At 48.9% G+C, this 21,792-nt stretch overlaps 1 protein-coding gene across 4 annotated transcripts in view; it reads right to left on the reverse strand.

The window, feature by feature from the left end:
• The window catches only part of XKR6 (XK related 6), a gene marked incomplete at its 5' end in the record, with an annotated part of 335,369 nt that overhangs the window by 277,424 nt on the left and 36,153 nt on the right, over positions 1-21,792 (reverse strand). Inside the window, one exon of one of the 4 annotated variants that reach the window (XR_014710953.1) lies at positions 5,863-5,971. The exons of 1 other annotated variant lie outside the window; for it this stretch is intronic. Coding sequence is in view for 1 of the 3 variants with exons in the window: in XM_084624074.1 (XP_084480200.1) it covers positions 3,234-3,961 (728 nt within the window). Of the gene's footprint in view, positions 1-3,233; positions 3,962-5,862; positions 5,972-21,792 lie in introns of those variants that run through there. 2 more of the 4 variants (XR_014710954.1, XM_084624074.1) reach the window with 2 other exon arrangements.

Consider the following 21,792-nt stretch of genomic DNA (forward strand, 5'->3'; position numbering starts at 1 on the left):
AGTCGTCCCCCTCCACCCCTTAACATAAACTTCTTACCAGCATGAAACAATTTAGCTGCAGGCAAATACTGCTAAAATAGTGCTTTCCAGTATTAGTCCCATCACCGCATTCAAGATTAATTTTCATGACAGTCGCAACAGCCATGGCAGAACCGTAAAAACACCCTCGAAATAGTCACAATGGTTAGTCCATAAATTCCTTCCATCGTAGCTATCTCTGCTTTCTTAAGTCAGACACTGAGATCCAGCTTCACTCCACTGCACTGTTTAGCAAGATCTGAATGTGAAACAGGTAATAATCAGGATCATAGCGAGCTCTCTTATTTCAGTTAACGTGACTTGGTCTGGAGAGCCCCTTCTCAGTCCCTGTGTCAGCAGCCCCAGACCTGCATATTCCCAGCACTGAAATCCACCTCTGCAGTGAAAAGTCACCGCTAAACCTGGGCAACTTAAGCCTCTTTTCTTCATAGAAGCCACACACACCCCCCATCTCTTCCATGCACGATCAGAGCTTCTAACAGCATCCTGTTTTTTTCCCCCCACTGTTCACTCAAACATGTTGTGGGTTTGTTTTTGCCAGTGCAGATTTGCACAGTGCTTAATACATAATTACTTATTTTGCATGGCTGCATGATGAGAGACCCCCAACTTGCCAAAGGAGCATCTGCACCAAGCTGCTTTTGCTGATGTGATCACAATTTGAGGATAAGGGCTGGCAGGAGGAGGCAGAAAGGTTTGTGAACTGATTCTTCTTCCTAACACATCCCCACCCACGCACCCTAGACGTGGCTGCAAAAATATCCACAATCATTGAGAGGGCATTTGTCTTAAATAAGTGCAAATGACATTGAAAAGACGACAGAACAGAAACGTGTTTTCTGTTGCACTGCATGATTTCACCAGCTTATTTCCTAGGTAGCGATTCCAGAGAACCTTCCCACACAATTCCTCCCTGCCCCCTCCTCAAAAAAAAAAATCTTTGCTGTGCTATCTCCGTTTTACCTCAAGATTCTTGCGCTAAGAAGAAACATCAAGCCCCCTCTTCCCCTCTCAAACATGCTGCCTCCATCTTCACTTCAGCCACTTTTTCAGAAATTCAATTTAGCAGCAAAGTTAACCCCTCAGTTACCCATACATCATTAGCCACAAAATACTTTCCCTCTATCTCACCAGCCCTTGCTGCCTCCTACCCCCCACCCACCCCAACAAAAATACAATCCTCTAAAGCCCATTTGATGTCTTATCTCCAGGATTTATCCTGGAGATTTCAGTGCAGGGATAAACTTAACCCCATCAGCAACAAGCCATTTGATTCCCCTGTGCCCCATCATATAAAATGTCTCATTGTTGGTTTATCCCACATATCTAGCCTCTTCTCCTGGAAAATATTTGAAAAGGGGCCAAATTAACCCATTTGTTTGCCCTATCAGCCACCCCTATTCCTCCAAATTTCCTTCCCAAATATGGTCTGTGATATGGATGCCTGTTACTTCCACACTCAACTTGGGGATTTCATCCTATCCCCTCTCATCCATGCCTCTCACCTTCCAGCCTCACTTCTGAAGTCTCCCCTTTCCACGCACAGAGTTGCCCTAGAGGACACGTAGCAAAATAGCTCTGTACAATTATCCTTAGATCACCTCTTTCCCCAAAATCCCTAGAATGAGCCTGTAAAAATTAACCCCACAGAGATGGGAACTCCTTCATGCTCCCTCCCAAATCTTTGTTGGGGGTATGCTGACCTCCAAAGTCATCCCTGAGATTTCACACCCAAAACAGTTCCCTCCACTCCAACCCTAGGAATTTTTCTTTCCCTATTCCCCCCCTTCCCCTGCTATCCAAATCCTTCCCTTGAATAACCTTTCCTACCTTCCCACAGAAGTTCCCTCCCCCCCATGACTTCTCTCTAAGGAACAAACCCCATCTCTGACCTCTAGTTCCTTACACCGAGGACACTCCCCAACTCCCCTACACCTGCTGAAGGGGTGTTTCTGTCCTACTACCAAAGATTTATCCAGGACATCTCACTACATTTTCCCCTCTTCCAAATGACCTGCTTCCCCCTCTTTGCTGAGTGTGACTAACCCTGGGGAAGGGGATAGATCTTCCCCTCTTTCCCTTACTTGCAGACCCATATCCTAGGGCTCACCCTGAATGCAGGTAAGGATGTGAACCCACTTCTCCCCGCAATCTCAGATCCATACCCAGAAATTCTGCCAGGGGTAGAAATGAGCGAATCCCTATTTATGCCACATTAATCTATTCAAACTATGTCCACATGTGGTGGGGACCACTTCTCCCCATACCCTGAGCTAACCCTGGTGGAGATTGACCAGTTTCACCTCCTAACCCCAGCTGTATGCCATGGAACAGTCCCCTCTGGCTCAGAAACAATTCTTCCTCCCGTTTACCTGCGGACCCATACGACAGAGTTCTTTCTCCCTGTGCAGGAATGACCTCCACCCCACATCATCATCATCATCATCATCATCTCCTCCGCCTCCCTGTAGGGAGACCTACACTCTAGAGCTCTCCCTGTGGGTGGGATTCACCCCTACCCCCATAATCCTCCCTTCCCCATCTCTCCCCAAACCCATCCCCTGCTGCTCCCCTTCTGTGCACGTGTAGCAGTGACTCCCCCTCTCCGCAGCCCCTTCCCCCCCAATGTAAGTGGGGTGTGACCCCCTATCCTCAAACCCTTCCTCCCCATGTGTGTAGCGGTGACCCCCTCCCTCCCCAGCCCCTTCCCCCCAATGTAAGTGGGGTGTGACCCCCTATCCTCAAACCCTTCCCCCCCATGTGTGCAGCAGTGATTCCCCCCTCCCCAGCCCCTTCTCCCCAATGTAAGTGGGGGTGACCTCCCCCTTCCCCCCAGTGTGTAGCGGTGACCCCCTCCCTCCCCAGCCCCTTCCCCCCAATGTAAGTGGGGTGTGACCCCCTATCCTCAAACCCTTCCCCCCCATGTGTGCAGCAGTGATTCCCCCCCTCCCCAGCCCCTTCTCCCCAATGTAAGTGGGGGTGACCTCCCCCTTCCCCCCAGTGTGTAGCGGTGACCCCCCCTTCCCAGCCCCTTCCCCGCAGTGTAAGTGGGGTCCCTGACCCCCTCCCCTTCCCCGCAGTGTAAGTGGGGTCCCTGACCCCCTCCCCTTCCCCGCAGTGTAAGTGGGGTCCCTGACCCCCTCCCCTTCCCCGCAGTGTAAGTGGGGGCGCCTCCCTGCCGGCCCCCGCCTTACCTCCAGACCTGTCCCATCTGCAGCAGGTGGATGACGGCCTGCCAGACCCAGACCGAGAGCCTGCAGAGGCGCTGGGCCCCCGGCGTGGGGGTGCCGGCGGCCCCCGGCCGGCGCCCGACGGCGCCCATCATGGGCGGCCCGCGGCTGCTGAGGCCCTGCACGGCGCCCAGCCCGCCGCCCGTGTAGTCCTGCACGAACCAGCGGAAGCTGAGGATCTGCACCAGCACGGAGGGCAGCAGCACGAAGGCCAGGGTCAGGCCGCACCACACGTAGTCCCGCCGCCCGTAGTGGTGCAGCGCCAGCCACAGGTCCGTGCCCACGTCCCCCAGCAGCACCAGCAGCGCCAGCACGATCCACAGGCAGTCCAGCCACGGCCGCTCGCCCCCGCCGCCGCCGCCGGGCCCCCCCGGGGAGTGCGGCGGCCCCTCGGAGGAGGAGCCCGGGGCCAGCGGGTCCGTGCCCCCGCCGCCGCCGCCGCCGCCGCCGGCCCGGCCCCCCGCCCGCCCCAGCAGGCTCCGCAGGCAGGCGCTCCGGCAGCCCCAGTAGCACGACGAGGTGTTGCAGCAGTGGCAGATGTGCAGGGAGCTGCTGCCGCCCTGCTCGGCCGCCCCGTCGCCGCCGCCGCCGCCCCCCGCCGCGGCCGCCGCCGCCGCCGCCTCGTCCAGGTTGTGCAGCTGGGCGAAGCCGACCCCCGCGCCCCCGCCGCCGCCGTCCGACTTGGCCGCCATCTTGCTGCCGCCGCCGCCGCCGCCGCTCGGCGCTCGCCCCGCTTCTCCGGCCCCCTCGCCGGGCTCCCCCCCCACCACCCCCCGGCCGCCGCCGCCGCTTCCGGGGGAGGCGCTTGCCGGGCCCCGCGCAGGATGGAGGGGGGACCCCTAGCGCCCGCCCGGCGAAGCGCGGCTCCCGCGCCGCCCGGGAGCTGCTGCAGCAGCCCCGCCCCCACCCACAGCGCCCGGGACCCCCCCCCAGCCCAGGCCCCCCCCCGCGCCAAGGGCCCCCGAGCTCCCCCGGGACCCCCCCCAGCCCAGGCCCCCCCGCGCCAAGGGCCCCCGAGCTCCCCCCCCAGCCCAGGCCCCCCCGCGCCAAGGGCCCCCGAGCTCCCCCGGGACCCCCCCCAGCCCAGGCCCCCCCCGCGCCAAGGGCCCCCGAGCTCCCCCGGGACCCCCCCCAGCCCAGGCCCCCCCCGCGCCAAGGGCCCCCGAGCTCCCCCGGGACCCCCCCCAGCCCAGGCCCCCCCCGCGCCAAGGGCCCCCGAGCTCCCCCGGGACCCCGCCCAGCCCAGGCCCCCCCGCGCCAAGGGCCCCCGAGCTCCCCCCCCAGCCCAGGCCCCCCCCGCGCCAAGGGCCCCCGAGCTCCCCCGGGACCCCCCCCAGCTCCCCCGGGACCCCCCCCAGCCCAGGCCCCCCCCGCGCCAAGGGCCCCCGAGCTCCCCCCCCAGCCCAGGCCCCCCCGCGCCAAGGGCCCCCGAGCTCCCCCGGGACCCCCCCCAGCCCAGGCCCCCCCCGCGCCAAGGGCCCCCGAGCTCCCCCGGGACCCCCCCCAGCCCAGGCCCCCCCCCCGCGCCAAGGGCCCCCGAGCTCCCCCGGGACCCCCCCCAGCCCAGGCCCCCCCCCGCGCCAAGGGCCCCCGAGCTCCCCCGGGACCCCCCCAGCCCAGGCCCCCCCCGCGCCAAGGGCCCCCGAGCTCCCCCGGGACCCCCCACTTCAGCCCTCTTGTACCACGGACCCACTATTCCCCCAGGACCCCACACCCAGTCCTCTTGCACCAAGGACCCACTGTTCCCCTGAGATCCACCACCCCAGCTCCCCTAACCCCTGCTCTAGGGACCCCCTCGCCCCAGCACCCAGCTCTGCTACCCCCTGCGCCCAGGGCCCAGCCAGGCAACGTTCTGTTCCAGTAATGCCAGCCCTGGGACCTAGCTATCTGCCTCCCACATCCCCCATCCCACCCCCGTCTTCCACTGCCCCAGACCTGCCATCCCCTCCCCAGCTCCACCAGCTTCCCCTGCCCAGCATTAGCTGAGCTGCCCCTCTCTGACCCAGTCATGGGACTCGCTCCCTGCTCTGCCTTTCCCTACACCCCCCACGACCAGGTCCCACTGACCCCAGCCCCACACCTCTGAGGCCCTGCTACTCTCCACCCCTAGCGATGCCCAGGGACCTTCTGCACTGGCTGACCACACCTCATTACCAAACCAGGGTACTGCAGACCACCAGCTCCCTGAGCCCAGTTCCCCTGCCTCCTAGATACCATCTCCCCTGGTTCCCACTACCCCCAAGTGTCCCCCAGCACCTCAGCCACCCCTTGTCCCCCCAGATACATACTCCCAGGTGGCTTCCTCCACCCTTTGGCCCCCAGCTACCTCCACCACCCCAGACCCCAATGGTGCCTTCACAAATCAGCCTCAGTTACCTCAGGACACTCCAAAGCCATGCACCTCAGCTCCCAGTGCTTCTCACATCACCTGGTTCTCCTAATCCCCTTGTCATTATCTAAGCATAAAGCCAGCCCTATGCTCCCCCCTTTAGTTCATCACTTGCTGTTTAACTTGGGTGGGTATGGGGAGCCTTTCCTCCATCTCTTGAGGGCTGCCAGGTAGCCATCCCATTCATTGCCAAGGGACACTGACCAGCCTAGCTGCAATGGTATGGAGCAGGCGTTCCAACCAGCTCATCCTTCTGTCCAAGGATCCTGAGCAATCCTGGGCCAGCATTTCCACCTCTCAAAAGGAAAAACCACCCTCCTAATAGCAAACAGAAGAGCTAGCTTCCTGCTTGGACTTTATAGGCAGAGCCTGGGGAAGCTCCACCCCCAGAGTGGGCAGGGTTTTCCCATCCTTAGCCCTGACCTTGGCTATGAAAGGCAGGATGCTTCAAAAGACCTGTTTATAATAAAAGATAGAGCCCGGCTCCTTAGTCTTTCCCTGGATTGGGGTTGGGCGCATCTCTCTTTACACCTATTTTGGTGGGAAATTTAGCCATTGGTTCCATCTCCTCTGTTTACTTGCACTTGCTTTTATTCCATGCTTGATCTTTCATCCCTATATTGGCTCTTTTGTATGCTCAGATGCATTTTTCTCTTCTTGGAAGTTCACTGTCTCCCTGTAGACTCTCCTTCTGTTCCTCTCTTGCTTTTTCTGCACAGGCCTGTATGCTCCCCTTTGGGTATACTCTCCCCTTCCGTTTTCTGCATCTGTTTCCATAGACATGCCCTCCCTTTCTGGTTCTCCATGGCTCTCCATGCTCTCTTTGTGGGCAGGTGCTTCTCTCTTTCCGAAGACCTATGTTTGCATGTTCTGTTCTTTCTCTTCCTGAAATTACATTGATGGCAAATACCAAAAAGGATTTGCCAAAGGGATCAGATAATGTGGTGGTAATGTGTCATTTTGCACACGGCAAAGCTAATCTCAAGGGGGGGAAACTAAGAAAAAGTACATCCAAACAGTTCCAAATGCTGTGTTGCTGTAGCTGTGCTAGTCCCATGATATTAATGGTGAGGTAGTAACTTTTATCGGACCAATTTCTGTTGGTGAGAGAGAGAAACTTTCCAGCTACACAGAGCCGAGGAAGAGCTCTCTGCAAGCTTGAAAGCTTTTCTCTTTCACCAGCAGAACACGGTTCAATAAAAGATAATACCTCACCCATCTTGGCTCACAAATGCTAATGGAAGAGAGGGGAGAAATCGCTTGAACTTGAGAACAGTGAGAGAACTGTAGTAAATATTAAACAAAGTATAGTAGGAAAGGGATCTGTGAAACAAGTCTGTGGCCCTTTTCAGATGATTCATGGGAAGTTCAAAAGTTCTATGAAGTTCTAAAACATACTGCTGCTCTTGAAATAGTCAGGTGAGCTGGCACTCGAGAGCCTGAGGACAGGAAATGAAAAGAAAAGCCTTATATATTGGCTAGGCAGTCACTCGCTCTCTGTATGTGGTCAGGTCAGAGGTCATTAGTACTACACGAGAACCTAACAAAAATTTCTTTAGGTGGCGAGCAATACTATTAAACATTCTTGGAACAAAGAGAACATGATAGAATACTGCAGGACCCCATGCTACAGACTTCAAAGGCCACAAGATTTTTCTTGTTTTCTGCTGACTTAAGCCATGGTGTGAGACTAGGCAGAACTATGAATATGGAAATAAATGACACTGAGACCCTAATCCTCTGTCTTGGCTGACAAAAATTAACTTACACTCAGAGGAGAAATACTAATATTTGGAAAAAGAACAGGAGCACTTGTGGCACCTTAGAGACTAACAAATTTATTTGAGCATAAGCTTTTGTGGGCTACAGCCCCCTTCATGAGATGCATAGAATGGTTCTTTTTGCTGATACAGACTAACACGGCTGCTATTCTGAAACTTATATTTGGGGAAAAAGAAAAGGAGGACTTGTGGCACCTTAGAGACTAACAAATTTATTTGAGCATAAGCTTTCGTGAGCTACAGCCCACTTCATCAGGATCATTCTTCTGCCTTGCAATTGAAAAGCAAACCAAAGAATCAGTAGGCCAATTGTGAAGAGGAAGGATTCTGAGGCCTCTTATTGTGAGAAGCATCTTCATTGTGGATTAAATAAACTGTTTCACAGTCTTAAAGGTGGGTGGAAACACTTCTACTTTATACCATAATGCAGTTGGTTACATTTCATTTTAAAAAGGATGCACAGAAAGTACTCTGCTGTTTATTTATTTATGTAGCACCATAGGTGTATGCTGCATGGCATTGACACATAAGGAGGCCAAGACCCTTAACAATCTCACTGACACAAAAGCAATTCAAGATCAGTTAAGATCCAGCGCAGACAACGGATGAACAGAGAACCAGAGTGGACAACAATTAAGGGGGGGGCCAACAGTGGAAGGCTAACCGAGAGAAGAGGTTTTTAAGGAGAGATTTGCAGGAGGAATAGGAAGTTGCTTTGCATGAGGAAGAAAAGATCTTCCAAGTCAACAGAGGAGTGCGGGGGGGACAGAGGTGTCATGAAGTCAAGTGTTGGATAAGGAGAACAAAAGGAGCACTAAAGAAGGGGAAAAAAGTATCACTTACTGTACAATAGTGACCTTGTTTAGGAAAGAATTTCATTAGACATAGCCTTTTTTCCCCCTAAGCGTGATGGACTATAGAACAGGGACATTCTTGTCAGCTGACAGCATCCAGAGACTTTTTTCCTAATAAGTGATCCTCTTGATGCATAAAGAGAAATTTTATTTAAAAATTGTCTTTCTTTCTGAAACTGTTTAACCTATTATTGCTACCTAAAATTACTCTACCCGAAAGAGATTAGAGAAAATAATTAATCTCTCTATTTTTGTCCCGTTTATTTACTTAGTGTATTTTGAATGCTCTCTGTGGGTAGTCTGTTTCCCTGTGTATAGTCAGTTTTCCCCTCATCTCCAAAGGGGGTTTCAAAAGCAACAAAGAAATCACACAGAAAAATGATAAAAGACAAAAACACCATATCACCAATGGGTGAACGCTTTTCATAAAACCTTCACTCCAATTCTGACATCATCCTCAAAGGAAACCTGCTTCAAGACAAGCCTGGGAGCTTAAACTCACAACTTTGCTAGACACTAAAAATCATGCTCTTAATAAAGACACTGGATTCATAGCTTATTACAACAATCTGTAACCCACAAACCCCCCCCCCTTTTTTTTTTTTGTTCTATGACTGCAGGATTGTTAACAGGCTACTTCACTTTGCATAGCCTCTTACAACCTGTCTTAACTAGTTATGCTAAACAGCCTATGTATTTTAGCTGTGACACTCTCTGTACCTTTCCCACACCTGAAGAAGGAGCTCTGTGTAGCTTGAAAGCTTGTCTCTCTCACCAACAGAACTTGGTCTAGTAAAAGGTATTACCTCACCCACCTTGTCTCTCTAATATCCTGGGATCAACACAGCTCCTGCAAACAAGGGAGAGAAAAACATTTAATAAAAGAGGAAGCTGTGATTACAAAACCACAGACACTGGAAGGGGGAACCTGGGGAAGATGTAGTGGTCACTGTGGGACTGAAGAGGAGATAGAATGCAGGAGAAGCCCTGGAGGAATTTTAGTTGACTCAGGCAGAATCCCCCTGGGGAACCCAAGGCAGGGCACATTGAAGCAACAGCACTGTCAACCTTTGATCAAGGATGCAGCGTTCTCTCTTCTCCCACATCCTGTGCCACAGGGGTGAGGGAAGGGGCACACAGTCCCACGTGGCTAGCTATGCAAGCCACACTAGCCAGGAACAGTGGCTGCACTCTACAACCTCACCGTGGATGGTTACTGCAACCAGGCGCTAGGGAGATTTTTTGCCCCTTCACCTTCGAGGAACTGCACAGGGCTAATCACAATTCAGCCCTGATTATGCTACTGGTGTTTATTTAAAGCTAAAAAGCAAGGTGATGGGGAAGTCACTTATAATCTGTCTCCGTAGATATATAGGCTAATATATACATTTGCCATCGACGGGCCAGCACCTGAGTTTTTGTACACCATTTACACCAGCTGAGGATCTGGCCCGCTCATGTTATGGATAATGATAATTAAAAGGTTTATTTTAAACATTGTAGCAAGGGTCAGAAAAACGACATCTTTGCACATCATATAATTTTCCCCTCAATTATTTCCAGGGTTGCTCAGTGTACAAGTCGACAGGAGAGACTGAGGGAGCCCCACTCAGTTTACAAGTCAAGCAAGAGCGTGCTCACTGACGGCACCGCATGCTCAGCACAACACAACAGCTGAAAATCAAACTCTTATTTCTGCTTCATGCAGCATCACCAACAATAAAGCATCTTTAGCTGGAACTTAGCAGGGGGCTCTGTTGCTCAGGCATGAGGCAGTGGGGAATCCAGCTCACTCTTCCATGGTGAGAGAGAGAATCTCTGCTGTACTGAAAGTTGGAGGTGTTGGTAAACCAAGCAGATACAGTATGAGTTTGACTTAGAAGACACTCGGTGGTCAGTTCACCGGCCGATTAACTTACGTAGTTTCTATCTGCCTGACTGAGTGCTAATGCACACATCAAGGAGAACAGATGCCCCATAGGGAGCATATCTATGCATTAACAAGGTGCCGTTTATACAGTTATTTGCCTCACCATAATAACACTGCTTCAACAACACGTGGTGGTGGTAGGCAAGACACAGCAGCGGCAAACCACTACGGATTGAAAATCCAGCTCAGTTGTACTAAGAACCAAATCCAAAGAAATAGGAAGAATATTTGGTTAAGGCTTCAGAAAGCATGGTGCTTCAGGATGCCTTTCATTTTAATGTTATAGGCTTGTCCTTGACTCTTAATGTAAAAAATGCATGTGATTATTAAGCATTATCACTGAGGATTAATGAGTCTGCATTAGCCTCTACTGGTGTCGTAAAACAATTGGTCAGAGTGTAGGCTAGCAGTCAGATAGGGGACTGGTTCTCAATTCACTTCATCCCTGATAAATTATTTATGATTTGGGGTAAAACTTGCTGGTTTTGAGCGAGTTTCGCTCTCCTAGGAAGAAGGATGGTTTTGTGATTACAGGACAGGCCAAAGAGTCAGGTAAGATGGGTTCTAGCCTTGGCCCCGTCACTGAGGGTGGGATCCATGAAGGTACTTAAGTGTCTAAACCACAGACTTAGCCACCTACATCTTGGATTTAGTCACCTAAGTCCCAGTTTTGCCTCCACTGTGATCCACAAAACTGCCACTGTAGCCTGTAGGAACCTAAACCCACATAGCACTTATCTTCTGTAGAGTAAAAGTTCCCTTGGCACAAGGTTTCTCCCTCTGGGCATGCACCTTACTGCCTTGCTCTAGGTATCCAGGAACCTATTTCCTGCCTAAGCCCCAGAGCAATTCACAAATCACAAGAAGGAAAGTACTCATCTGCCATCCGGGTCCCAATCTGGTAGGCGTCCTCAGGTCCCCTTCAAAATCTGGCCAGAGTAGGAGGTGCCCACCTTATAGCTTTTAGCCTATTGGTTAGAGCACCCATCTGGAATGTGGGAAACCCCGATTCAATTCCCACCTCATCGTGAGAGAGGGAGAAAGCATTTGGATAGGGGTCTCCCATCTCTCAGGAGAGTTCTGGGATATTTTGATGTGAGGGTCCCTCAGTCTCTCCTGTTGAAGTCTGTTCCACTTTGGATAAAGACAGCAAGAGAAGTTGGAGCAGGGGCACCGGACCCGGGGTCTCCAAGCTCACACATGGGGGCCCTACCCCAGTATTTATCCACAATGGAACAATCACTGGGCTCTGCAGCCTGGACATCAGCCCCTATCTCTGACAGAGGGGCAGAGCTTAGCACACACCCCCTCTGGTCAGCATCTCCCATTGGCTAACTTAGGGGCTCCCCACCTAGTGACTTTTGTGGAGCACATTCTAAGGAGCCTAGCTGTCCCCGTTCATTGTACAACTCTTGGTGAATTTAAGAGTTCCTGTAAATTTGGGAAACGTGACTGTGTGTGTTATCAAACTTTGCAGAGTGTGATTTCTCTGATTATCTGAATCTTCACGGTGCTGACACAGTTTATTTAGCTATTTTCAGTCTTCTGTTAATCTCCTGAGAGCAGCAACAGGTTTCATTCATTATAGTGCCTCAAAAGGAACCAGTATCTCTGCTTCAGAAACATGCTTTCATATGACATCTTCCTTGTACAATCAGGTAATTTTAGTGACATCAGGTATGCAATCATAGGGCCAGACTGGACTGTCCAGTGCGGGAGAGGAAGGATGCAAGAAGCCTTCCTTCCTCACTGCCTAGCCACAATTGCAGTCCTCCTCCCTGTCGCCAGCCCATCCCTCACTAACCCAAGCTTAAGCACAGCTCCTTGATTGTGCCTCCTGGGGCACAAGTTTCCCTGAAGCAAGGGTGATCTCACCCCCCTCCACATCAGCCAGTAGAGTTGGCCAGCCATGGAGGGGAATGTATGCTGCACCCCTTGGGAATTGTAGCAGTGCGTGTGTCCTTCGGAGCATCTGGGAGCTCCAGCCTGGGTGTGGCATTGGGACCACCCCATGAAGGGCTTTTAGGACGCATAGGCAATTGTACAGACTACCCCGTTCCCATGCAGGACCTGTCTGAGAAGAAGCAGCAGCAAACCCACTGTAGAACCCCTCTAACCCCTTCAACAAGATACTGTGAGGGACTTAACAATACTGTGGTGAACTGTTCCTAAAGTGGCTGTCAGATCTAAGAGAGCTGCCACGGCCATCTTCTCCCTTTTCATTGCTAGAAGGAGAGAAGCAGCTACTGAGCAACCGTTGCAGTTGTGTGCCCTGGTCTGAACCCAGAATGACGGGGATCAGAGAAACGGTAAGTATCCAAGCATAGATGGAGTTGCAGTACAGCCTCCTTCTCAATTACTTGCCATAAACACTGGCGGTTAGAGGCAATGGGTAAATAATGAGATTGTTAACTTCCAAGGTAGTTTCTTGAGCAAGGGCCTAACGACGGCTAACAGCTTGCTCTCCTGAAGGGCAGTACGAACAATAGACTTAATGTCTCTCCACTGGCTTCAACTGGCCATGAAGTGCATGACTGGTTCTCACAGGTGGCTGGCTGCCACCCTCAAAGCACAGCTAACTTCTCAGTAAGTGAAACTGAATGAAAAGCAGGTTTCAGAGTAGCAGCCGTGTTAGTCTGTATTCGCAAAAAGAAAAGGAGGACTTGTGGCATCTTAGAGACTAACCAATTTATTTGAGCATAAGCTTTCGTGAGCTACAGCTCACTTCATCGGATGCATAAAAGCATCAGAAACATGCTTTCATGTGACACCGTCCTTGTACAATCAGGTATTTTTAGTGACATCAGGTATGCAATCATAGGGCCAGACTGGACTGTCCAGTGCGGGAGAGGAAGGCTGCAAGAAGCCTTCCTTCCTTACCGCCTAGCCACAATTGCAGTCCCCCTCCCCGTCACCAGCCCATCCCTCACTAACCCAAGCTTAAGCACAGCTCCCATCACAGATGACCTTCTTCCCTCCCATGTTGACACTGCGTGCATGGAAGCGGTCGCCTTGACCACTGTGTCAATAGCTGTTGTGAATGACATATGGTGATATCGTTCCTCAAGATGATTGATCCAACTGGAACTGCCTATACATATCTTTGAGCGGAATTTGGACCACGGAACAGGATTTTATGCCATAATCAAAATGATATCCCTCTGGACAGTGAACTCTACTCATCCTCATATTCATGTTAATAACTGAAAATCCTGGGAACCCAACCAGCCCCATGCATGTGACAGAATCAAGCATTGTCCCATAATTAGTACTGCAACTGCAGAACTGTTAATTAAATCCATGACCTTTTCTAGTCAATCAGATAAGGACGGGATGTTGCATTAAGCCTAACCTGCTTGGATCTCTCTTGGAAAACAAGAACATAGTTGCTAGCTATACCGGTTATAGTAACTACAGCGTCTCCAAAGTCTGCCTGTTCTTCTTTGTCCCTGTTGGTGAACCATTGGCCCATGCCCTCGCCTTCTCTCACCAGGCCCGCTGAGAGAAATCTGGGGCTCGGGTACACCATATTCACCCCTCCCATTTCACTTTATTTACACTGACATTACAGATGTTTTGTGGGGGGGGGGGGCTGTGCTTGGGGCCTTGGTATAATTACTAGGTTACTAACTCCCCTCCTCTCTGTCCTCCCTTTTTCACATTCTTTGAAAATATTGTAGTGGGAATCCTCTTCCCCTCCTGCCACTCTGACTGTGTCGCCTCCCCACCATCCCCAGGTCCCTTCACTGGCTTCCTTTCTTGTCCCAAATTAGGGTCAGGACCCTCATTCTCACTCTCTGGCTCAGCCTTTCTCCTATACACCTCGGAAGCCCTTCCTGCTCACTAAGGTCCACCCATTACTCTCCATTTAGAAAACATTTTCCACTTATAAAACACTGATTTCCCCCTCTCTGTGGTCTGAGTAGAGCTGTTTGGGCCTGATGCTGCACCTATTAAAGTCATTGGGGGGTTTGCCCTTGCCTTCACTGGGAGCAGGATTAAGCCCATAGTCCTTATTCTGGTAAAAATTCCCCTGTGTATTAAGTAAGAATTTAAGAACTCTGGATTAGGGACTAGGAAAGATTCTTTTTTAATCCCCTACCCTATGCCACCCTGAATACACACACACACATCATCTCTCCGTTCTTTTACGTCCTTCATTAACTTAGAATCATAGAATCATAGAATATCAGGGTTGGAAGGGACCCCTGAAGATCATCTAGTCCAACCCCCTGCTCGAAGCAGGACCAATTTCCAGTTAAATCATCCCAGCCAGGGCTTTGTCAAGCCTGACCTTAAAAATCTCTAAGGAAGGAGATTCTACCACCTCCCTAGGTAACGCATTCCAGTGTTTCACCACCCTCTTAGTGAAAAAGTTTTTCCTAATATCCAATCTAAACCTCCCCCACTGCAACTTGAGACCATTACTCCTCGTTCTGTCATCTGCTACCATTGAGAACAGTCTAGAGCCATCCTCTTTGGAACCCCCTTTGGAACTTGACCTTGGGCAAGTCACTTAATTTCTGTGTCTCCATTTCCCCATCTGTAAAAAGAGGAGAACAATACTTACCCACCTTTGTAAAGCACTTCGACAACTATGGTTGAAAAATACTATATAAGGTCTTATCTACACTACTGCCGTCAATTCATTATTATGCTTCAGTTCAATCAAGCTCTGTTTGTCATCATCTCATTTTTTCCTTTCACCTGCAGTGTCTGTCTGTCTGATCAAGGTTTTTAATACCGTGCCCATCCCTACAATATCTGACCACTCTATTATAGCTTCCTCCATCTCCTGCTATGTACAGTATTTCTGCAACTATTAATTAAACAACCGAAATTTCTCCTCAAGTTATCAGAATAAAGGGGTCAGCCTGCTGCCGCAAAAGCAAATGTGTGGCTTGTCCATAATTAATCTAAATTATTCAGGAAAATTATGCTGATTCTGTGTTGATTTGCTTTTGTAATGTCACCACTGGGACTAAAGATCTGCACCCCTGTCCATTGTATCCCACGCTCATTTCAATCATTGTATGTTGTGGTATTTGCGAACAAAGATTCAGTGAGGAAAAAGTCTGAAAGGTGACAAGCACCACCGTAATTCATTAATACCATTGACAACAACACCCGCTCCTCCATTATGTGAAAATAAACAATCACCTACGGCACATACTGCGTATAGAAAATCGATACAAAAGGCAGAAATCTACTCTCGTTTGCACTGTCATAAAACTGGAGTACCTTCCACTGGTTTCAGTGCAGATACTCTCGGCCCGGGGATCAACGTTGATGTAAATGGAAACAGAATCCAGCCCCATATTTTTAACATGGAAATGCAAATCCTTCATCGTTTGCTTATATCTGGGGTTATGAAGAAGATTAACTTTGTCCTTGGTAGATAACTGAAGCAATTTACATTTCAAAAAATCCTCAGCTGTAAATTCCTGCCTTTGATATTTCTCTGATTCAGAGTGTGCATTACCCCTCAAGCAACAGTAAATCAGTGCCTCCCGCAAAAATTAGCCTACTGAACCTGCAATAAACCCTGTGTAGTAGGGGTGGGTACACATGTTTGCCAAGTGGGCTGGGCTAAGGAGTTAAATTTCAATAAAAATGCTTTCTCATAAATACAAGCAAAGAAAGAGTCATTGGAACTTGACAAACAAATTTGGCCCCCGATCCTGCAAAGAATTACTCATGTACCTGAGCAGTTGTAATGCTGCCAAACCCCGGTCGCCGGCGGGCAGGATCAAACTGCGGACTTCTGGAGCTTAGTGCATGAGCCTCTACCACACAAGCTAAAAGCCAACTGGCTGCTAGCTAAGGCTGTAGAGCAGACTCATTTTAGCTCTTTCTTGAAGTGGTTTTGGTGCCACTAGATGGGCCACAACACCACACCCAGAAGGTGTGTGGGTTACACAGCCCTATTGGAACGCCTTACTTTGCTGGATCAGGGTCCTATTAAGTGCCACATGCTGGAAATATGCATACTTTGTTCCTGACAAATAGCTGTGTGTGTGTTAACAACAGAGCATCGCAGTCAATTTGTGTAGTTTGAAATGGGCCTTTTAAAAAGCATGGGCATATTCCTGCCCAGGAGAAAAATTTGGGAGTTACTTGACATTTGATGTATGTTACATTCCAAAGGCAAAAACCAAATTGCTCTTCAAAAGTATTTCTGTAATGCAGAAGCCCTGTCTAGCGAAGGAGATTTAACAGCATCCAGAGACGGAGTGACTCTGTCAGAGACAGGCAAACCTCCACAAACTCCAGTTTGACTTGGTAGCAAAATTATAACAAGGAGCTCCCAGAAGCCCCTGCAGCATACTGTAGCACTAGTGTAATATGCAGGGAGCAGCGGCCTTTAAGTAGCTAGCACTAGCATTCTCAATGTCCCGCCATTATCTGTGGCTGAGGCTGGTGTGCAAATCGAGAGATTCTGACACGCTAAGCTGGAGCAAGGAGAAGCTAGCCACAAGCGGGTATTTTAGCTCTATTCGAAACAGAAATGTATCAATGTCTGAGAAATGGGAAAGGCCTGAATTGGTAGAGAAAATAGCTTTCTAGTCCATGAATAAGGCTAGACTGTGGAGCCGTTCCACATGGTAATGAATGAATGCCTAGGCCCAGGGTACTTATCCACTTAACTCCTATTGATTTCAGTGGAAGTTAGGAGCCCAAATACCCTACAGGAGTAGTCCCATTCCAGTCAATTGGCCAGCTCATGTGAGTAAGCGGTCACTGTCAGGAGGCCTGCGCAATCTAAGGCTCCTGCAGGACACCCGACTTCACATAAGCCTAAGATTCTGGGATCTTTTTAAGTATAATGCAAATTATTTATCTCATTTAAATTCTTTAATCACATGCATGACTTTGGTCTCACTGATAGCCCCATTGAAGCCAGGGAGACTACACAGGCCAGCTGGGGGGCAACTGGAATTTTGCTAAGGAGAGGGTCCAAGTTAGCTACCCAGCCACCCTACGTGAGTGTGGCATTGAGAGCTGGTGCATGGGATTGGAATGCAACTGAAATTTGGCCTCCAGGGAAGGGGCTCTGCTGTTATGCCACCCAGCCCTGCTCAAAGGCCAACCGCCCCTTCCTCCCGCTGCATTACGCCCGTGCAGGTGAGTAAAAGTTCCCCACCCTGCAGTAAGTGTTTTGCAGGATCAGGGTTCTTTGGGTGAAGGAACACTTTTGAATACCCAGATCCTCAAAGGCACTTAGATGTTCTGAGCCCCAGTCATTATAATAGAATTGATTATTGTTCTCTTTGTCTTCTCCTGGCGCTTCTGAGCCTTGTGTCATGAAACATACAGACTGTGAATCCCGTGATGTAATATGCACAGTAAAATCACATAGGGCCGAATTCTGCCCCTCTTCCTTACACGAGAGTAATTTATGCCACAAACAGTTGCACTGAAGCGGAGTTGAGGTGAACTGAAGACATTGGCAAACCTCCCATTGACCTGGGGGGCAATGTTTCACCCTAGGGGTATATTCAGTAAGACAAAGGGAAGGAGAATCATGGTGTGGCTAATGAGACATTTTTGGGTAGGATTCACGGTCAATAAACCCACATGTATTGCTCCATCTGCTCCTTTTTTCAGTACTAGGGTAAATTAGTGGGCCAGGCTGTGCCATCATTTTCCAAGCAGAACTCAATGATAAAATCTCTTTGGACATTTATGTCCCCATGAAACCAGAGTCCAAGTCCTTAGCAAAAAAGATGAGCGGTTAGCAGCTTTAAAGACACCCTTTCCCCCACTTTTCCACGTCTAGCTCCAAGCTCCGCTGATGCTCACTTGGTTCTCATTCCCCATTTTGTTTTGGGCCATTCCTCCACCCTTCTGAGAGATGTGTATTAAGACGGCTCTGTTCTAATTAGTCACAATTACAGCCTTTTCCAGCATCTTCTGTTGCCATAGTGATTAAAGGGGGAAAAATAGCTAATGTTTGTAAAGACATATGTGTTTAGTGTTGTTGGCAGCTTTGTAAACTTATTAGTCCCTCCACACACCATATAATTAAGATCTACTGGTAATTAGTCAATAGTTAAAAATAGGGGCTGGCTGTTATTGTGCTGCTGAAAACGCTAAACTAATAATTTGTGTTCTACGCTCAAGATGCAGTTCATGTTTTCAAGAAGTTTATGTTACGTTTTACTTTAAAAAGGTTGGTTCCAAAAACATATTTTAGCGAAAGGTTTGTATTTATATATATATATAAAGCACGTGGAACAGTGATGTCCAAATTGACTGACCGCATGTTTTTCTTGGATAAAAATTTAAGCTATGAAACTGCAGACTTGACACACTCACAGACGGGAATGTGAGCTTTTCTCATTTGTAGACTTGCATTGAAGTAAACCTGCTCATCAAAGAAAATAGTTCAAAAATCTGCAGGAATGGCAGCTGTGCAGCACAATGGGGCAGATGTCTGACGTTTGGAGAGCCGTGCATGTATTTTCTAAGTATACAGGGATTACCACAGTCTATAGATATAATCCTTTACTAACCTGAAATGTCAAAGACAATGCAAAAGCTTTAATGCGCTTATAGCAATTGTTGTGCCAAACCGCCCCATAAGAACAATTTTTTTACATTTTCAATCAACTGCCTGTAATCTATTAAATAAGCCCCAAAATAGAAGGTGCAATTTTCAGGTAACTTAAACTGCTGTTTTATAATGTGTTCTGTAGGTGACTGGGGGCTGTTGGGGGCATCTTGATGGGATGTTTCATATGGTGGTCATGCACAATCTGCAATGATTTAGCACACAGACAGGCATTTGTTTTAAGTAATCCAAGCCTTTGATCAGAGCACAGGGCTTATTTTGATTCCTTGATGGATCTGATGAACGCATGGTCTTCGCAGTGGGTGTCTATAAAGCTTCCAGATCATTCCTAAATCTTTCCTTATTCACTGTCTACAGATTTGTCTAGTTGCCCTAACACAACAATAAAACACAGGAGGGTGAAATTCACCCTAGTGAGGATCCACACAAAGCCACTTGCTCCATTTAAAGCCCTGGTTGGAGCTTCAATGGTGGTGAAGGCCTCAGATGGGTAAACTTCTGCCATAAGAAAAGAGTTGGCCTTAGCTTTATGCTCTTGAGGGGGATGGGAGAGGGCTTTTGTTGAGGAACGGGAGTTCCTTCTATTTCTACTTTGATCCCACAGCAAAGCAGAGAAGGTCGGTGCTAGAAGGTGCTGAACATTCTGTCCCAGTCCAACAAAACACAGAAGGACACGCTAACTTGAAGCAAGAGAATAGTCTTATTGACTTCAGTGGATAGTGACCTGCTTTGTGGGATCAGGCTAGAGTTCAGGACGTGGGAGCATGAACTCCTGAGTTCTAATACTGGCAGTAACATGACTTCCCTTGTGAGACATGGCTAATAGTCACTTCCACTCCCTGCCTCTGTTTCCCTATCTAAAACTCTCCCCTTCCTCATGGGTAGGGTCATGCCAAATTCAGAGTCCATTTTAGTCCATTTCATGGTCATGGGATTTTAAAAATCGTACATTTCATGATTTCAGCTATTTAAATCTGAAATTTCACAGTGTTACAATTGTAGGGGTCCTGACCCAAAAAGGGGTTAAGGGGGCAGATGTCTCAAGCTTATTGTGGTGGGGAGGGTGTGGGTTGCGGTACCGCTACCCTTACTTCTTCACTGCCACTGACGGCGGTGCTGCCTCGGAGCTGGGCAACTGGAGAGCGGCGCGGCTACTGGCCGGGAGCCCAGTTCTGAAGGCAGCGTGGCCACCAGCAGCAGCGCAGAAGTCAGGATGGCCTGGTGTGGAATTGCCACCCTTACTTCTGCGCTGCTGCTGATGGGTTGCTACCTTCAGAGCTGAGCACCTGGCCAACAGCCGCTGCTCTCCGGCTGCCCAGCTCTGAAGGCAGCGCAGAAGTATGGGTGGCAATACCGTGCCCGCCCTAAAATAATCTTGTGACCCCCATGCAACTCCCTTTTGGGTCAGCACCCCCAGTTTGAGAAACGCTGGTGTCCCCCCAGTGAAATCTGTATAGTATAGGGTAAAAGCCCACAAAAGACCAGATTTCACGGGGGGGAGACCAAATTTCACAGTCATTGATGCATTTTTCATGGCCGTGAATTTGGTAGGGCCCTATTCATGGGTGTTAAGCACATTTATTGGTAAGTCCATGTTCATAAAGTGTTTTGAGGATATGTACTACGTAAGTGCTGCCTATTATCAGAGATGAGCAAACTGTTGGATGTCTACTAATTCATTTGACGTTGAAAGAGAATTCTGATTTGACTGTGTCAACTTCCGGTGAACTTGGGAGTTTTCAAAGCAAATGTTTAGCTCCAATACTTGATTATCCACCAGAAGCAAACATCATATTGTGTGTTCAGTTGTAACATTTGCTTTCTGTACTCTTTCCATTCGTTATACGGCCCCATAACATTTTTCACTTCCCTGATTGAGTGACTTAGTTAACTAACGAACACAGCTCAAATTAATAATTGTAAATGTCAACATTTGAAAGGTACTCTCCATAAGTTACATAAGTCATCCAATCAGGGAACAGAGGAAATACCACGTGACTGTCACTGAACAGCACAGCCCAACTGTGTATTTGCACTTCAAACAAAGTAAACCATTTGCTTTAAACCAAAACAATGTGCATGAATAATTTTGAATCAGGAATAGTTTCAAGATTTCACTATTTGTTCAGACAGTTGAGGAGAATAACAGGGGGAAAAATTACTGAATTCATTATTTGAGTGAATTATTCACTCAGCTCTAATGATTATGTATTGTATCTCCTCCCTACTGCACACAATTTCTGTTGCTCAGGGTTATATTTATTTTTAATTGTTAATGTCAATACCATTTATCACATTGTCATTTACAAAGGTAGGTATCTGGTACAGAGGAAGAAGAGAGAACATTTTTGAGGGGAAAGCTGGTACAGTGGTTTGTATTTGAATTTGCACACTTCTGTACCATATACATTTTAGTATGGAAGAATACTCAAGTAGGGACACAACAAGGAATCTGGTGCAGTATGGATATGCAGCGACTTTCAATAAGCCCAATCGCGCTCCCATTGGAATTACTGGAAGCTTTGCCACTGACTGCAGTAGGAACAGGAATACAAGTATACAAGGAGAAAGGTGTCCAGTGGTGCATTATGGGTAGGATTTTATAAGGTGCTCAGTGGTGGCCTAACTCTACTCACATGGACATCAAGGTCAAAACTCCCATTGACTTCAATGGCTGCAGAATTAGGCCAATGTTGGGTGCTTTGAAAATCTACGATACATGGAATGTTACATACACTCCGGGTGCATCATCCAGGTTTGGATTCAACATTGTTAGGTTGGGTTTGTTTATTAAAAAGCATGAAAAACAATTGTGAGTCCTACAACATCAGCAAGAAACCAGTTTTCCTGTGATTAGAGCTCTGTGAGTGTCAGCATATGGAATCAATGAGAAGCATAGTGTAAGGGACAGTATATAAGGTGCATCCCCCAGATAGGTGGTTGTATAGGACTGTCCTCTACCATGTAACCGACTAATAAAAATAGATGTGAAAG

Source organism: Lepidochelys olivacea (genome assembly GCF_965140295.1).
Source record: "Lepidochelys olivacea isolate rLepOli2 genome assembly, chromosome: 3".
In the NCBI taxonomy this organism is placed as follows: domain Eukaryota; kingdom Metazoa; phylum Chordata; order Testudines; family Cheloniidae; genus Lepidochelys; species Lepidochelys olivacea.